This window comes from Bactrocera tryoni, unplaced genomic scaffold, assembly GCF_016617805.1.
Source record: "Bactrocera tryoni isolate S06 unplaced genomic scaffold, CSIRO_BtryS06_freeze2 scaffold_11, whole genome shotgun sequence".
Lineage (NCBI taxonomy): Eukaryota > Metazoa > Arthropoda > Insecta > Diptera > Tephritidae > Bactrocera > Bactrocera tryoni.
The window spans coordinates 15,317,215-15,336,172 of NW_024395824.1; the positions used below are offsets into that span (position 1 = coordinate 15,317,215).

Consider the following 18,958-nt stretch of genomic DNA (forward strand, 5'->3'; position numbering starts at 1 on the left):
TTTCATTGCACAACCTGTTTCCTGAGTTACTTGGGGTAGGTTAAAAAGGGTCTTTAATTGGGTGTTTACCTGCAACCTCTTATTTTCGTATTGGTCGACTAAATTTTTCCAGGCAAGTATGAAACCATCATTTGTTAAGGGTGCGTTTTGAATAACCTCTCTTGCTTCTCCTCGGGTCTTCTGAGTAAGGTGAAAGAGTCTTTCAACATTACTAATCCTTGGGTTACGGATATACAGGGCTTTACAGCCCTATATATATATATATATCCCGAAAGGTGGGCCAAGTTGTGTAATCTCCGTAAAAGATGTCGGTGTCGCATGGTGGAAGGTGAACTGCAGGAGCGAAATCCATCATCGTGGCTTCTGAAGTCCTTTCCTTAATGGGTTGGGTTGACACCTGCGTTTTACGCGTATCTACATACATCTTCGTTGATGAAAGCTAAGCAAGAGAGGTACATTTGATAACTTTTTCGGTATTTTTCTTTCACTTTAAAGAAATCGATGGTTTCATGACTTTCGCGAGAAATTCTTCTGATCACATCATATGAGCGCTTTGCTTTTTCATAGAGCGAATTTAGTTCGACCCTTTAAATTTCAAGTGTATAGACCGATTCATCTTCACTTTGGGTCTGAAGATAATCTTCCACGGATTCAATTAAATCCGTTGTCGTAATTTTGAAATCTTCCATTTTCATTTTTGGGTAAGAGATATTTAATCTTTGGGTTGAACGAGAAAAATAAGTCGCGTAGAGTTACGAAAATGTAATAAAACAAACTTTAAAAACTTTTCGTATAGTGTTTTATTTATTTTAAAAATTTCAAATTAATTTTCTTGTTTATATCTCTTTGATGTTCGATGGTTAATATTTATATGAAATTATTGAATTTCCGATGAATCGATAAATAAAATTTTGCAGGGTTTTGCACTTTTTCCTACTGGGTCACCGTTTTAATTTCCTACTGGGTATTTGTCTTTTGACGTGGACAATTTTCGTCACCAACAAATATAAGCGAATGGGTGCGCTATTCGTTTGTAGTTAAGTAATTGCGGGTGTATATTTATTTATAACTAGCTGACCCCGCAGCCGTTGTCCTGCGTGAAATTATGTGTTTTGAAATGAAAAAAAGTTGAAATTGTGTTGTGTCGAAAATGATTTATTTTCTATTTTTCTACATTTTTTTAATGTAACGCAACTTAATAAACATAATTTTTTGATTTCTGTTCTGGTGCGTAAATATACAGAGAAGATGGGTTTCCAACTCGTCAACACGCCACATATATCTGGCCGTGTGAAAAACATAGCATTTCCCGGTTTCCTTGTGATTCCCTAGTAATTGAAATGGTTGTCCCTTGTATTCGATAACTGCGTCATAATCAGTCGGGTTCCATTACACGGTTTCGGCGCATGAAGATTGTGAAACATAATAATGACAGATCCAACTTTTAGACGCAAAAGATGCACTCAAGCAATTGCAGTTACGATGCTTTGACCAATGCTCCGATAAACATTCGTGATGAATTCCTCTTCCGTTGAAGTGAATTGACAAAAGGGAGGTGAAATTGATATCAAACCCCTGGAAGTATCAACCGAAATTTGCCTATTTCCAATTCTAAGCGAATATCCGTACAATGTAAAATGTCGTCGGCAATGTCATTTTTTCGTATCCCATAATTAACGCGAATTTGAAGGCTGATATGTCGAAATGATCTTCGCGAAAAGTATGCGAACTTCAGTGGCATGCGAAGTAACTATCGCATTGTCCTGCACAACAGTCTACAAACTTTCATGAATTGCAAAAGTAAATATCCTACAAAGCGCTTTATTGCAGTTCACACCAGGGATAATGGGATGCCCAACTTATTCCAGTGTGAGTGCGCCTCAAAATAAGCGTTTTTTATAACATATTCCATTGTGGCCACATAGTACAAAATAAGAATTTTTGGGCATTTAAATTAAAACACCCAACGTTTATTACGATTGCAAATTATTATATATTGGACTTTTGATATATGGCGAAACTACTTAAATCTTTTTTTATGATTTTATGATATATTAAAACAACTGACTTTTGACCTTTCAATACTTAATAAGGTGAATTAAGCCCGTTAGTTCTCAATTATTAAATGTTTTTAATCATTGGTAACTGAAAATTAATGCTACTATGCATCAAATTGCAAAATATTTCATGAAATATATTTAAATTTCGCATTTTTATGATTTTCATTGTTTCACATTTTTTATAAGTGATCTTGAATGGCGGAAACAAATCCCTCCGTTCACATATATTTTGGTATAATTTCAATCTGGCCGTCCCAGTCATTCCAATTGCAAAACGTCAAAACCTACCCAATCCAGTCAACTGTCAAAGTTCGGTAGGTGAGCGGCTCTCACATTTCCAGTGACAGGAGAGTTGGGCATCCCATTATTCCTGGTTCACACCCATTCGATACTGCTGATCTCATATCGTTCAAGGCCAATAACCGCTATGTTGCTTTCTTTGGAGACGTACTTGCAAACGTATTTGATCGATTTCACCAATCTGCGATATTCAACATTGACATGAGTTTTGAATGTGAATTAGACAAAAGTGGCGAATATGGTACGATCCATGTGTTGTCAACTTCGATGTGTTGTTAACGTCGATATTCACGCCTCTAAATGCTAAATGTTCTGCCATTGTCGTCTGGTGAGCGACGCAGATACAGTGAATATCCATCATTTCCCATTTCTGTTTCCGAAAGAAAAGCACATGAGTAGTGTTTCGTGCATTTATTGTCAGACATACAAACCAAAGTGGGATTGTAAGGTTCGCAAGGTCTATGAACCATATTGGTTTCCACCACTTCGTATAATTCTGGATCTATCTCTGAATCAGGAAATTCCGCTGTAATGATTTCATCAATTTGATCTGGTGTAATCACCATCCGCATCCAAAGAAAAATGTGTGTGTGCGGCAACTCTCTTTTTTGCCACTCAACAGAATACATTCAGCATCTAACAACACCATATATACCATAGGTTGCTTCAAGATAAAGACCATCAAACATCGCAGCTATTGTTTAAAAAGTCGTGCTGTGATATCGTTACGATCGCTAGCTGATTGACCGCGATCCATAATTCCGCACGTATGTCATCGCATTTTGGGAGTACTTCTTGCCTTTTCTTGGGCTGCCATACGTTGCTGGCAAAAAGAACGCCGACCAATATTAGCGCGACCTCTTCGTGGCTTCGTAACAAATTTCAATATGCAATTGATCATATTGTGCGAAACAAACATAAAGTTTTCACTGAATAATTTTCAATAATTTTTCCTTTGGATAGCCGGAATAAAAAAGCAAGCGACCGCAATTGAACAATTCAAATAATTTACAAATCAAAAATTGAAAAACAAAACAAACAAAAATTGAAAAAAATGTGTATGGAAAATGTTACTTTTTGGAATTGTCCAATTTTCCGACTTCTGCTCATGAAAAGTATAAGGTATGTATTTGTTTCTAAACCTTTCCCGATCCACAACAAATAACCTTTAAAAATTTCATCAAGATTGGTTCAACCGGTTTCTTAGTGTTACTAACAAACATTCATTTTTATATATGTACATATGTATGTATGTATGTATGTAACGTTTGTATGGGGGAAAAGAAAAGGGCTGTTTTTAGGGGTTTTCCGGAAATTATTCGAATTTTTCGCGCCGTAAAAACCGTCTTTGAACTTCAACGAACATTTAAGAAAAAGAATTAGCAAAATTGGTCCAGGCGTTATTGAGTTATGCGCGTACATACATTTTTGGTATTCATTTTTATTTATATAGATATAATTTCAGTTTAACGAGAAGAATGCAATAGCCGACGGCAAAATATATGCATATATTTTATTATTGCACTTCTTCTCTTGGGTAAGTATATGCAGGTATGTATTTACATATATATAATTAAATAGGGCAAATTAAATTTTTGTCAACCCAATAAATCAAATAAATTATGCTTAAGGACACAATTTGACAATTGGGTATTTTTTGACAAATGTGATTTGCACTTTATATTAATATATAGAAAAAATATGGGTTGCACTTACATACACATTTTTTCCGCTTTTGATTAAGTTTGGTTCGTTTTTGTTTTTAATTACTTGTTCGGTGTTTTTTGCTTCAGCGTATAGGGTTTTTGTTCGTTGGGTGCACTCTTTTGAAACCTTCCGGTTGGGTTGTAGAATTCCAACGATGATGTTGTTGTTAAAATTCCCACGAAGACTTTTTCTTTTAATTATCGCGGCTCGATAGGACCAAATTTGTGAGGAAATTTTCCAAAAAACTAACCATCGTAATCCAGATGGGCGCTATATAGTAACCCCACCCTTCAAAGAACCCGACAATATTGATATCGGATACTCTAGACATATAGCTTTGGCCCAATTCCTCAGAAATGAACGAGCTTTACTTAAAAAACCCGAAGTGAAAGCAGAATATGACAAAGCAATTATGGAATATTTGGAACTCGGACAAATGAAGAAAATAGAATATGACCCTTCTGTTAAAGCGACCCAATATTACTTACCACACCACACAGTCATTAAACCCGATCGTATAACCACGAAATTGCGTGTGATATTTAATGCATCTTGTCCCACGTCAAATAACAAAAGCTTAAATGACGTCTTACATATCGGGCCTACTTTACAGAAAGACCTTGTCATTCTGATCACAAATTGGCGACTCTTCCAATTTGTTTTTATTGCGGATATTCAGAAAATGTACCGGCAAATACTCGTGGACCCTAATCACACTCTGTTCCAAAGGATATTATTTAGGAAGTCCCCGGAAGACACAATAGAAGACTTTGAATTGCAAAAATGTCGGGGTATGTCGACGGATGGGGCCGATTGCGTTTAATTAAAAGATATTCGTTTAGTTTTAACGTTATAAAATTCGAGTTTAATCGTATATATATGTATATAAATATATGGGTGTGTGTGTGTTGCCAATATGGGTTAATTGGTTTAATTTATAGATATATGTAATTCTATGTTAATAATTTCATGTGTTATAACCTGTTGTGGGTGCAAATTCCTTTTTCCTGTGTTGTTGTTGTTGATGTGGAGTATCGCTGTTAAATGTTGGCTGACTTCAGAAACGCAGTTTGCAATGCAACACTGAAATGTATAGAGTTCACAAATGCCTTTGCCTTATTTATGGCAATGCCTTGAGTTCATTATTGCATGGCAACTCTTTTCAATGCGCAACAGATGTCGAACTTGTGCATCGTTTTCGTTTTTGATGCTTATGGTTTTTTTGGCGTTCGAAATGACGGAAATATTATGGTAAGTTAAATTTTTATACAAGAAATATTTTTTTAAGTTTTAATTCACATAATATTATAATGATTGTAGTTATGTGATGAAATCTATACTTATAGCGAAAAGAAGTGAAGTCACGAGAGGAAGAAGCTCTTTATAGAAGTACGTTTGCGACATGAACCAGAATTTAGTGCAAAGAAGAAAAAAAGGAATACAATTTGGGAACAAATAATGCGGGAGATTCGGGATGTTGAAAGCACATTTCTATTTTCTAAAGATGAAGCGACTAGATGTTTTATCAACATAATATGCACGTATAAAAGAATCAAGAAACGTAACAACACATCTGGTGAGAGTTCTACAAACTGGGAATTTTTAGATGCCTTAGACGAGGTCTTCGGCAGCCGCAGTAGCGTTCTTGTGCCAAGTGAAATGGTCGAAAGTTCACTTCATAATTTAATAGAAGATTTAACAAGTGATGGCCCTTCGACACCGACCAATAGCCACTCGACAATGAACTCAGATGCGACACCTGCAGATATCACAACTCCAAGGTGTGTAATAAAACGAAAACGTTGCGAAGTTCTGGATTATTTGAATAAAGAATCTGAGGCAGATGCTAAAATTATGAAGAAACTGCTGGACATGGAGACAAAAAAAATTGCGGTGGAAAAAGAGAAAGTAGTTGAGTTAAAGGAAATTCGTACCTTATTCCAGAAAATTGTAGAAAATTCACAATAATTTTAATTTGTTTACTCTAATCGGCTGAAGTCTTTTTAAGTTGAATTAAAACCAAATATCAATGCAATAAATTTATTGTTATTAATTGAATTCAATAAAACATGTTAAAACAAAATGCTCTTAACTTATAATTTAATTGATAAAGGTACATATGTACGTACTAGGCTGATAATAAAGTTGCTAATGCATCTCTCTTTGCTTTTGCATCTCTCGGTCCTGATAAAGTGGTTTCTTCGAGCGTTTCAAATTCGATGATGTTTTTTTCTTCTATTATTTCATCGGTATTGCTGCCTTCATTTACAATAATAATGTTATGAATTATCATACACGCCATTGTTATTAATTTTGGCATATATGGACGTTGAACTTCAATATATTTTAGTATTCTAAATTTCTTTTTTAAAATGCCAAATGCCTGTTCCACAACAACCTGAGTTGAGCTTAGAATTACATTATCTTTATTTGCATTGGTGTTAAGAATCCGTTATCATGATAAGGTACCATAATAAACTTTTCCAACGGATAACCTCCATCGCCCAAAAAATGGTAATTGGAATAAATATTAATTTCTTTATTAATTATGGCCTTCCTGATAGAACTCATTTGCCATACCGATGCGTAATGGCATGCACCAGGGCAACCAATAAATACATCTATGAATTTCATGCGACTGTCGACAATAGCCTTGCAAAAAAGTATTCAACTTAAAAATTATAAGTTAGGGTAAAAAACTTCAAATATTTACTTGAGCGAGGATTGAGTATGTTCCCTTTCGGTTACGATAACTGATTTCATCTTTGATTGGTTGTGAAATTGGAACATGTGTTCCAACAACGCACCCTAGAACAAAGGGGAATGAATTGAAGCGCAGAATTGAAAATTCTTCACTGATTTGCTTTTGTTCAGCTGCAGTTTTTGGAAATTTTATAACATCTCCCTTTAAGCGGCAGATCATTTTTATTATTTTAACAAAAATTTTATATGCTAGGCCAATTGCTACATCAAAACGATCGCTGACGTCTCTAAAAGAGCAATTGTTGCCCAGCTTCCAAATCGTTATTTGTAATGATTTTTCCAATGAAATTCCAATTCGTCCTGTTTTGTGCGGAGGCCACCAAGGATTTATCATGCTCCGTAATATCTTTAATCAAAAAATATGAAATATTTTTTATAAGTAATAACATTTAGTAGCACATACCTTAAATGTGGTCTTCGTCATACGAAAGTGCGAGTAAAACACGTAATCTTGCATCATTTCAATGGTTTTGCAAAAATTTGAGGTTTTAGGAATCCTTCTTTTTGAATCGCGATTCATTAATAATCTAATAGCCCGGCGCTTTCTTTTATTTAATATATTTTTAATTAACGTGGTGTTGCTTGTATTTTTTGTTTCAGCCAATTCTAAAGCGCTTTGCAAAACAAAAGCGCAGGATTGCTGAAGATTCATTATTTAATGAAACACAACAAACGATGTTCGGCGAACCAATTTTACGTTCATAAACGTTTAAAATGTCATTGCATTATTTTACAAAACAGTGTTGCCGTGAAGTATTGCTTTGCTACGTAAACGCATCTGTTTGCAATGTTGCATTGCAAACTGCGTTTATAAAGTCAGCCGTTGTGTGGATTCCTTGTTTAAAAACGTTTTTCCGTATTCACTATAATTTGTCTCACTAGTTGTGTTCAAAATGTTTCACTTTATCGCGGGATTGTGTACTTTCGCTTTTTTTGTTCACTTGTGTAGAGACGTCTCACTTCGTGTTCGCTTGTGTTTCGCTGTGTGTTGGCGGGAAAAAATATGCATTAAGGCAAAAGGCGCGGGAAAGTTATTTTCCTTTTGTTTTTCCTTCTTCGCCTGTTGCGTGAAGTTGGGGCGGTTGATAATCCTCTGCATTACGCCTCTATTACTTTATGTAATTTGTGGGAGTAATGCAGAGGAGTATTTGTTTGGATTAAACAAGTACTGATCAACAATGAACAAATAGGTCGCAATTGCTTACATGCAATCGTTTAAAAAAACGCTTGTATACTTCCCATAATTCCATTTTTTAGTTTGTACACTATACTTATTTCGGTGACGGTACTCCTTACCAACAATGCACACAACAATCCAACTATACAACTGATTCAAGTAAACACTCACAAAACATATCCTTTTCCAATCCTTCTTTATCAAACAACAACAATAACCCAATCTCCCTTTTAAACGAACGCACTCTTCTCACACAACTCTTAAACAATAATACTGTACTTCAAAACACCGAAGACAGAACTTATATCCAAAATACTCTTCTACTTTTCCCAAAAGATTCTCTTAGCTCAGAAACCGTTGACGAAATAGAATTATAAAAAACTCTTACTATTAAATACTTCTTTAATAGTGAAGTTTTTTCTCACCTAACACTCATTGATTCTTTATGGTGCTTAAGTTTCTGCAGTGGAATCTTAATTGGTTTTCACATGAATACATATTCTCACGTTCTGCTTTCCTCTCATTTACATCAATGGTATTAAAAATCATACAGTGGAACATGAATGGATATTGGAACAATTACCATGAGCTGCAATTACTTATCAAAAAAAAGAACCCAGATGTGTTATGTATTCAGGAAACTCACATTCCAATAACCAATATCCAAAAACACATTTTCCCAAACAATACACTGGCTACATTTTTAATTTATACAACATACAAACCAACAAACAAGGAGTTAGTATACTAGTTAAAAGACATACCTCATGACATTTTTAATATTACTTCAACACTGTTTACCATATCAATCAAATTAAAACTTATGCCCATATTGCGGTTTTCAACTCAACTGCATTTTGGTCGAAGTATAAAAATTCGGTATTGCCGACATCAACTCAATCTGTCAAAAAAAATTGCAGTTGAAGTATGATGGAACTTCAACTTTTTTTTGGTATTGCGGTTTTCAACTCTGTACAAGTGGGGTTGACTAGTATAAAAATAAACTTCAACTGCTTAATAGCAGTTGAAGTTCAACATTCGTGCTGTGAAATACAAAAAAATATTAAAGAAAAATAGAGGACGGGTAAAATAACTATTTTAATTAATGTTAAATTAATTTTAATTAATATTTTTTATAAATTTTTAGAAAAAATAAAGTTACAACAAAAAAGCAATTCAAAAAATTGGTGGAGTTAATGGAGAAGTTTCCAGAAGTAGGAAGAGGAAAGCCACAATTTAGAAACAATAAATTCAAATTGAGGTGCAGCGCCTCAAAATTGCTATTTTTGGTTGTTTAAGACACAAAGTAATATTTTTTTATTTTATTTTTAATTATTCTGGAATGAAGTGGTATTGTTATTTAATGAATTTATTTAATTTAAATGCGCAACAAGCATTCACAATTTGCGTAGCCTTTTCAGAAGTGTAATGTAAACCTCGTACAGATAAAAGACATCGAAATCTACTCTTGAGTACACCAGTTGTCCGCTCTACAATATTCCGGGCCTTTGAGTGTACTGTATTGTAGCGTGCTTGGGGTGAAGAAGCTTCCGCCAAGCGATAAGGCGTCATTAAAAACTTGTGCAGAGGATAGCCGGCGTCGCCTAAGAAATTACATTACTCCACTTATTTAGCAGTAAATACGATAAAGTCTTACCCAAGATCCAAGTGTTATTCTGTTTGTTGTTCTGGAAATGCACTTTCAAATCGCTAACATTGAAAACAAAAGAGTCATGACTTGCGCCTGCATGCCTAGCATCCACATACCGAATAGACATTTTATAATCCCAAAGCTAAAAATATTAAGAAATTAGACCATTTGGTTTCTAATATAATTCAGATTTTATACATACAATCATCACGTTTAAATTGTAGTAGCCCTTTCTGTTAAGATAAAGATGTTGCACTTCTTTTCTTGGTGAAATTATGCGAACATGAGTCCCGTCGATGCAACCAACTACTTCCGGGAAAGCACTTTTTGAATAAAATGAAACTTTTGAAGCGTTTTGCTCCTCCTCAGTCATTGGAATTTTAATCCATTGGGCACAAATACGTTGTTCAGTTATATTTAGAACCTCTTTAATTACTAAAGATGTCGTAGGTTGCGCCAATCCAATGTTAAAATCATTTCCACTGCATTTTTGATAACCACCGTCAGCAAGGAAACGCAGAGTTGCGCATAATTTTAATATAGGAGGTATGGCCGCTCCTCGCACATGTTTGTGGAAATGTTCCTTCATCTCATTCAGTAAAAAACAAAATGCTTCTTTATTTAATCGAAAATACCTTATGAATCTGCAACAAATATTATTAAGAAGCCACTCAGTTGTGAAAAAACTATGGTTTACTTTGCATTTGGAAGCTCCAATGGATTTGAGTGATCACAAAGGCTTTTTCGTATACGTAGCACATCAATTTTGCCCCCAATATTTTCGTCATTGTAATATAAATCAAAACTCATATCCATTTTTTATTTATTTTAATGTTTATTCACTTTTTCGCGAGAATTAAAGTTTACACTTTATTGTTTTATAAAAAATATATTTTTAGCTCCGTAGAGCGATCTTTATTTAATCACTTAATGAACAGAAAAAAAAGATGTTGTATACAAGCGGGTGCTTGTATTTATACAAAAAACTTAGCTTCAAAGTAATATGTTTATCAGTTGTAGTTTTGTGGTTTCTATTCTATTGTGGAAAAGTACTGAAGTGGAAAAGTACTGATGTGGATGACAATTAGTTTAGTTATTTGGATAGTGTTATCTTATAGTAAGTGATGTCAGCTTACTGCTAGGCAGATGTATATGTGTGGTAGCTATTATCAGTTGGGTTCAGTGTAAGTCATGTATTAACTCCCCCCTCCTTTATTGAAAAGATCTCCTGATCTTTTTATACGCTTGTGATTGCATCTTTCTTTATGAGATGTTCCAATCCTTGAGCCTTCAGTATTTGTTCATATCTTTTTTGTTGATTTTCTGTAAGTTTTAGAGTTTTACATTTCAATATGGCATAATACAATTTAAAACTTAAGTATCGGGTGATTTTTTAAGAGCTTGATAACTTTTTTTAAAAAAAAAACGCATAAAATTTGCAAAATCTCATCGGTTCTTTATTTGAAACGTTAGATTGGTTCATGACATTTACTTTTTGAAGATAATTTCATTTAAATGTTGACCGCGGCTGCGTCTTAGGTGGTCCATTCGGAAAGTCCAATTTTGGGCAACTTTTTCGAGCATTTCGGCCGGAATAGCCCGAATTTCTTCGGAAATGTTGTCTTCCAAAGCTGGAATAGTTGCTGGCTTATTTCTGTAGACTTTAGACTTGACGTAGCACCACAAAAAATAGTCTAAAGGCGTTAAATCGCATGATCTTGGTGGCCAACTTACGGGTCCATTTCTTGAGATGAATTGTTCTCCGAAGTTTTCCCTCAAAATGGCCATAGAATCGCGAGCTGTGTGGCATGTAGCGCCATCTTGTTGAAACCACATGAGTCAACATTTAAATGAAATTATCTTCAAAAAGTAAATGTCATGAACCAATCTAACGTTTCAAATAAAGAACCGATGAGATTTTGCAAATTTTATGCGTTTTTTTTTTAAAAAAAGTTATCAAGCTCTTAAAAAATCACCCGATATATTGTTGTAGCTAGTATACATATAATTATTAGGGTTACAAATATGCTTTGTATTGGGTGTTCGTCGTATGGTATAATAAATTTATGTAGTTTTTCAATGTTATTAAATTTATATTTTGAGTTTGATTCTAATATATCTAGGATTTTAATATTATTTTCTTCTTGTGACAGGATATATTTTTTTATTTCCTCGTTTTGATTGTGAAATGTTATATTATTTAATTTTATATTTTCTTTAAACTGCACTAGGTATGTTCCTGTGATAGTTTCATTATTTATTTTATTTTTGCCATTTATTAAAATATTTCCTTCATTTATTTCCATTATTTCTTAATTTGATTCTTCTTTTACATTGCATTGTGCTTTGAGGTTTAATAACATTGGTATTGTAAAAGTATCTGTTTTAGTTTCTTGACATATAAATTTTGATAAAATATTTTTACATTTGTTAATTCTTTTTATTTCGTTTTTACATTTAGATACTTTATTGTCTAATTGTAACTTCCCATGTCGATATGCTATTGGTGTAATATCATATGTTTCACATTTTTGTTTAATTATGGGGTATTTATATATAATAATAAATGTGTTATTAATTCTACAAGTGTGTATATCCGAATACATATTCCATTATATTTATTACAGGAATGTCTGAATTCTCTAATTTAATAATTTTTTCTATATCTTCCGTGTTTAACGATGCAGAGTAAAAGTTTTTATTTTTAGCGAAATTGATTGTTAAAGTTAAGTCTTCAAGTTCTTTGAGTATTTCTTGTGGCATTACTTGTTGATGAAGTGAGTGTTGATTAACCTCTGTTTATTATTATTTTTTACTATATATATACTTTTATCATGATCTGGTACGCCTGTTATAAAACTAAGTGCTGATCCTAAGAAATTTATGCTCCTTTTCTTTCTTCTAATTATTAACTGATTTTTTAACACTTCAATTCTGTTGACTAAGGCTATGTCCCTATGTAATTCCGGAGAGTTTTTAGCTAATGTTGAGAGTGTGTCATAATGTTCTAAAATTTTTGTTAAGTTTATCATGTGATATAAGTAATCTGATTCATTATAAATGTATGACGGATATGTCTCGGTTAATATAAACTTTTTATTTTCCACATTAGTTATTTGGTATTGTAGTGATTTGTTCACTAGAATTATTAATATTATTATCGGGTAGTACATTTCGTATGTTATCTTTGTGAATTAGTTTATTTTTCGTTGTAAGCACCGTATTTTCTTTATTTTCTTTTACTATGTGTTTAATATATCTTTTGTTATATTTTTGTCTTCTACTACTTTTCTCATAAATTATTTGTCCTGGTTTAAAATCTTTTTGGCTTCTTTTTTTATTATGGTATTCTAACATACGTTCTTGGTTTTTTTCTATATTATTTTTCACTTTTTCGTTAATTTCCTTTTGATTAAAAAATAAGTCTACTGGTTTTTCCTTTATCACCGAATGAATAGTCCTGTTATATTCCTTGACTGCTGAGAATATTTCTTCTTCCGTAGTTGTAGTTCTGTCGTTAGCTAAAGTCCTCGCGATTTCTAATATCGTTGAATGTAACCTTTCTACTTGTGCGTTGGAAGTTGAATGATTATTTGCTGTCTTTTCGTGTTTAATTTGTAATTTATTTAATAATGCGGTTGTGCCTATGCCGACGAATATGCTTTCATTATCGGTCATGAGTTCGGTACAGTTCAGAAAAATTTGTGATAACACTTCTTCTATTATTTCATGAAAATGTAGTTTACTTCCTAATTTACGAAAATATGCGTATTTAGCAAATCTATCTCTAGAAGAGAGATAACTTTTGCCATTTATATAAAATATGTCCATTTGTACTGATGTGCCTGGAGTATTTGGTACTGGGCTTTTTCCTAATAATTGTTTAATTGGTTTCCTTTCATATTTATTCTCCATGCAGTTGACACAATTTTTCACCACATCTTTTCTGTGTCTCAGTTTTAGTGTTGGCCAATAACAAGTTTCTAATATTTCTTTATAGTTGTTTAGAGCGTTTCTGTGTGCTCTCTTGTGTGTAAAGTCTAATATATTTTCCCTATCTTTTTGTTCTATTATATCGTGTAGTTTATTTTGTGTAAATACTTTGTAGTAGGTTGAAAATATGTTTGCTATCTTTTCTTTGTGTTTATGCCACGTCTCTAAGTCAGTGTGGAATGCTGTTACTATTTTAGGTTTCATTATTTGTTTTAACGTTTGAATCATATATTCTTCAGTGTAATATTTTATTTCGAATCGTTCGTGTCGCGGAAATATAGTTGTTGCTGTTTTTTCGTTTGTTTGTGACGGTGTTAAAATAATTTGGGTTTGAAATGAATTTAATGGTTTTGCTATCATTTTTATGTTTCTTGGTGCGGATGATTCAGCTGAGTGCATTGACGTATCTGACATTATGTTTATTTGTCGTGATAAAGCGTCTGCTACAATATTTTCATGCCCTGGTTTGTATTTTAGCTTGGCACCGCATTCTTCTATCAAATTTTTCCATCTCTTTAGTTTAGTATTCGGGTTTTTTTCTGATATGGAAAATATTAAAGACTGATGATCTGTGTATATAGTTAGGTCTGCTATTCCGTATAAATAATTTCTAAATTTCTGTAATGCCCAAATTATGGCTAACATTTCCTTTTCATTTGTAGAATAATTTTGTTCCGTTTTCGTCAATGTTCTTGATATGAATGATATAGGATTTCTTCCTTGGCTTAGTACTGCTCCTATTGCGTAGTTACTAGCATCTGTGGATAAGTCAAATCCTTTATTAAAATCTGGTTGATATAGTTCAACTTTTTCTTTTAATTTATTTTTTATTTCATTTATAGAATTTAGTGCTTCTTTATCTAATTGTAATTTTACGTTTTTACTTTTATTTTTTGAAATATTTCCGTTTTCTCCTCTTAGGTAAATTGTTAATGGCTTGCATATATGTGCGAAGTTCTTCACGAATTTCCTATAATAGGAGGCTAGTCCTAAAAATGATCGTAATTCCTTTAGTGTTTCAAGAATTTTATATCTATTTATTGCGTCTATCTTACTAGGGTCCACGGTGATTCTTCCGTTATGGATTATGTGTCCCAGAAATTCAGTTGTTTGAAAAAAATTTGATTTTTCTTCCGAAATCTTCATATTTGCGGAGTGTAGTGTTTGTACTATATTTGTAACATCTTTGATATGTTGCTCTGGGTCAGCAGAGTAGATCAAGACGTCGTCGATATAGACATATGCACACTTCCCAATATATGTTCGGAGAATATCATCCACACATCTCTGAAATGTTGCCGGAGCGTTCTTTAATCCAAACGGTAATCGAAGGAACTCATATTTCAGCTCCATTTACCGAGAAGGCTGTTTTTTCCCTATCTTCTGGTTTAATTAATATTTGGTGGAATCCAGATTCCAAATCTAGTGTTGTAAAATATCTTGCTTTCCCTAAATTCTGTAACGTCATTGTTATATCTGGAATTGGATATCTATCTGCGACCGTTTGCTTATTCAGTTTCTGAAAGTCTATCACCATTCGTTTCTTTGGTTTTCCCTCTTCGTCTAGCCCTTTCTTTAAAACTGTCCATATTGGTGAGTTGTATGGACTCTTGCTTTCTTTAATAATGTTGTTTTTTAATAATTTTTCTATTTCTTGCTTTACGAAATCTTGGTCTGCATAAGGGTATGGATATTGACGAACCCAGACTGGCTCTTTAGTCTCTGTCCTAATTTCTGCTTGTATCGTTGTTGTAAACGGTAATATCTCATTATTATAATTATTCTTCATTAGCTCGTGTATTTATTTTTCATAGGTTTTATTCCATATCGTATAATTAATTTTTTCCTTTACTTGTTCAGATATTTTTTTAAATGTTATAGAATATTCGAATAAATCTATTTTTGCTTTCATTTTTCTTAAAGAATCTTCTCCTAATATTGAATCAAATTCTTTTAATTCTTCTGTTTCGTAAAAATCTAAGTCAAATCCTACGAGATTAATTTCTCTTTTGTGGGTAACTACTGAAGTTCCATGTAATGTATTGAATTTAATAGGTTTGTCTAATTTAATTCTTTCTGCATTCACCGTCGAACTGTCATCGTAACCGGTTGCTTTTCGCTCTGTGCTTATTGAGTTTGTTAAAACGGTATAACGGTTTGTTCTGCGTTTATATTACGCTCGTGCTTTGTTTGTGAATTAATTTTTTTATCGTTTTATATCTTTTCAATCACTTAATTTCTTAATTTGTTAAACTAAAATTCGCGTTTACTATGGCCCCTGGGGCCACCAAATTAGGGGATAATAGGTTTTCCCTATTATCTCCAATAATGAAAAAGAAAAGAAAAAAACCAAATCCGATCCCGTTAGACCAATTTCCAGAATTACCAGTCTCAAACACGGACGATCCAAAATTTTTGGTCATGTCATCTCTGGACGACAACAAGCCACTTAATTCGTTATCATGCTTCGCTACGTATAAAGGTATTCAAGCAATCAGTAAGGAAGTAAGTAAAGTTACTGAGCTACGTGATGGTAGCCTACTGCTCTTTGTAAATAACAACAAAACAGCTAGCAAATTTCTTTCTGCAAAAATTTTACCTGGCGGAGGTCATATCAATGTCAAGCTTCATAATACTTTGAATACGGTTAAAGGCACCATATACGCCCCATTCCTGAATAACTTATCAGAAGAAGATATTGTTGATGGTCTTAAGGAGCAGGGTGTTTCTGCTGTACATAAGTTTTCACGAATTGCTGACGGCTCCCGTAATCCTACGGGTGTAGTTTTATTAACTTTTGATAAATACAAACTTCCTGAAAGAATTGATGTTGCCTGGAGGAACCTCACTGTCCGTCCGTATTACCCTAATCCTATGCGTTGTAAGCAATGTCAATTAATTGGCCACACAGCAAAATACTGCCGTAATTCACCTTCTTGTGTCTCATGCAACCTCCCTTCCGATCATACCCCACCTACTGAATGTAAAGAGAATAATGTGTAAAAAATTGCTCGGGCGACCACCCGGCATCATCTAATACTTGCCCTAAATATCAACAATCCAAAGAAATATTAAAAAATTAAAACTATTTATAAATGTAGTATGCGTGAAGCTGTTACCAAGTATAAAATTCAATTTTCTCATACAACTTCTAATGCAAACTCTTTTGCCTCTATAGCTAAAATTTCTAACAAAACTAATAAAATCAATAATGAAACAACACCTAATAACAAATCCAACAATCCTACCAAAACTAATCTAACAACAACTACAGACATCAATTCATCTAAACAATCCCTTCCAACCCATCCTACCTCCTCTTCTGTCACTTCTCCTTCCCCTCTCTTTTCCCCTTTATCCATCTCTGACTCTCCTCTCAATATCCTTTCCTCCTGTCCTATCACACCCTCCCCCCCCCTCTCCTGCTCGCCAGATCCTCTTGCATTACCCAATTTTCCTTCTTACAATGAAGACATTTAGTTTAAATAAAATATTCGTAGCTTAACTTTTTTCTTTTATAAGTTTACATATGATATGATTACACTTCTTCAATGGAACATTAACGGTTATGTTAATAATTATATTAACTTAGAGTTACTTATGGGATCGTACAATCCATCTATTATCCTGTTGAATGAAACTCACCTATCTTATAATGCCTCAGCTTTTACCCCTAGGGCTTATGTGGGATATTTTATTAATCTCCCACATAACACCACCAACAAGCAGGGAGTTGCCATCCTAGTTAAAAGAAATCTACCTCACGTATTACTTCCCATACCCCTTTCAATTTTTTCTTCTGTAGCTATTGAGATCCTCGCCCCCTATAAAATTTCAATCATCTGTGCTTATTCCCCTCCTGATCAATCATTTTCTACTACTGAATTTTTAAATCTTATTCCTTCCGGTTCAAATCCTTTTATCTTGTGTGGTGACTTCAATGCTTGGAGTCCCCTTTGGGGCTCTGCTTCGGCTAACTCCAAGGGACGTAGCATTGGGGATGCCTTACTAAGATCCAACTGCATTGTTTTAAATGATGGTTCCCCCACCCATTTTTCCACTAACTCTACCTTCACTAATATTGATCTTTCCATATGTTCTGCCTCCCTCTCCTCAAAAATATCCTGGTGTTGTATTGATGATCTCCATGGCAGTGATCATTTTCCCATCCTTTCCAAAATATCTACTTCTCGCCCTCATTCATTTTTTAAGCCCAGGATTCGGTTTAAAACTGATTCGGCTGATTGGGATAGGTTTGAAGAAGCCTGTTTATCGCATTCACGTTATTTCCCTTTCTTCCAATATAAATCAAGAAGGCTTCTAGAATCCAAAAAATTATACGTTCTGCTTCTAACTATTCTTTTCCCCTTTCTTCTTCTAAACCAGTCAAGCTTGCTCCTCTTTGGTGGAATAATAATGAGCTTTCTGCACTAAGAAATCTGAAACAGATCGCATGGCATCAATTTAAACGTTTACGTTCTAGTGCAAACTTAATAGCTTACAAAAAATCCAATGCACTTTTTCGCCATAAAGCTAAGGCTGCTAAGGTTCATTGTTTCCAAGAATTTACGAATAATATCACTTCTTCTTCGGATTCTAGAAAAATCTGGACTGATATGAAAAGACTGGCTGGTTTATCACCTTCTTCTCCTATCACTTATTTAAATACTCCTCGGGGCACTCTACTATATCCCAAAGATATAGCCTTAGAGTTTGCCACCCACTTTTCCAATATTTCTTTGGACTCCAATTTCTCTTCTGATTTTCCTCTAGTAAACTTTCTTCTCTTTGCTCTCCTTACCTTCCTCCTTCCACCTTATCTCAATCAGCTGAATATTTAGATGCCGATATATCTGAACTTGATTTTAATTTAGCCCTCTCGTCAGTCAAGGGCAAAACTCCTGGCATTGATAAAATCTCTTACCTTATCATCAAGCACCTTCCTCCATTCCTTATATCCCGTCTAGTCAAACTTTACAATAGTATTTTTCTCAGTGGCAACTACCCTGTCCTCTGGAAGACTAGCGCGATTATTCCTATTTTAAAACCTGGTAAACCTCCTGGTGTGGTCAGCAGTTATCGTCCCATTTCCCTTCTTCCTTGCCTTGGTAAATTGATTGAAAAGATTATTGCTACTAGACTCGCCTGGTATGCTCAATCTAATAATCTCATTTCGCACAACCAAGTTGCTTTCAAGAGGGGGCAGGGTACGTTGGATGCTCTCCTGCACCTTGATCACTTTATCTCTGATACTCTGTCCCACAAAAATCATGTTTCTATTCTTTCTTTAGATTTCCTAAAAGCATT

At 33.9% G+C, this 18,958-nt stretch overlaps 1 protein-coding gene and 1 long non-coding RNA gene across 2 annotated transcripts; both read right to left on the bottom strand.

The window, feature by feature from the left end:
- Positions 1 to 6,591: 6,591 nt before the first annotated feature.
- Positions 6,592 to 7,183, bottom strand: LOC120779482. The gene is made up of 2 exons (XR_005705670.1): positions 6,781 to 7,183; positions 6,592 to 6,719 (listed from the first exon to the last, which is right to left on the bottom strand). It is a non-coding gene; the product is annotated as an uncharacterized LOC120779482 (long non-coding RNA).
- A 2,094-nt stretch (positions 7,184 to 9,277) lies between these two features.
- LOC120779481 (putative nuclease HARBI1) lies at positions 9,278 to 10,519 on the bottom strand. The gene is made up of 4 exons (XM_040111763.1): positions 10,356 to 10,519; positions 9,861 to 10,302; positions 9,665 to 9,800; positions 9,278 to 9,611 (listed from the first exon to the last, which is right to left on the bottom strand). Exons 1-4 carry the CDS (start codon positions 10,472 to 10,474, stop codon positions 9,364 to 9,366), a joined length of 945 nt encoding a protein of 314 aa, XP_039967697.1. The 5' UTR covers positions 10,475 to 10,519; the 3' UTR covers positions 9,278 to 9,363.
- Between the last annotated feature and the right edge of the window lie 8,439 nt (positions 10,520 to 18,958).

Coding starts and splice junctions, on each gene's coding strand:
- LOC120779481 (XM_040111763.1), bottom strand. CDS start 10,474: ATGGATATGAGTTTTGATTTATATTACAATGACGAAAATATTGGGGGC. Junction 9,801..9,860: donor ACAATTTAAACGTGATGATT/GTATGTATAAAA, acceptor TAATATTTTTAG/CTTTGGGATTATAAAATGTC. Junction 9,612..9,664: donor GAATAACACTTGGATCTTGG/GTAAGACTTTAT, acceptor GTAATTTCTTAG/GCGACGCCGGCTATCCTCTG.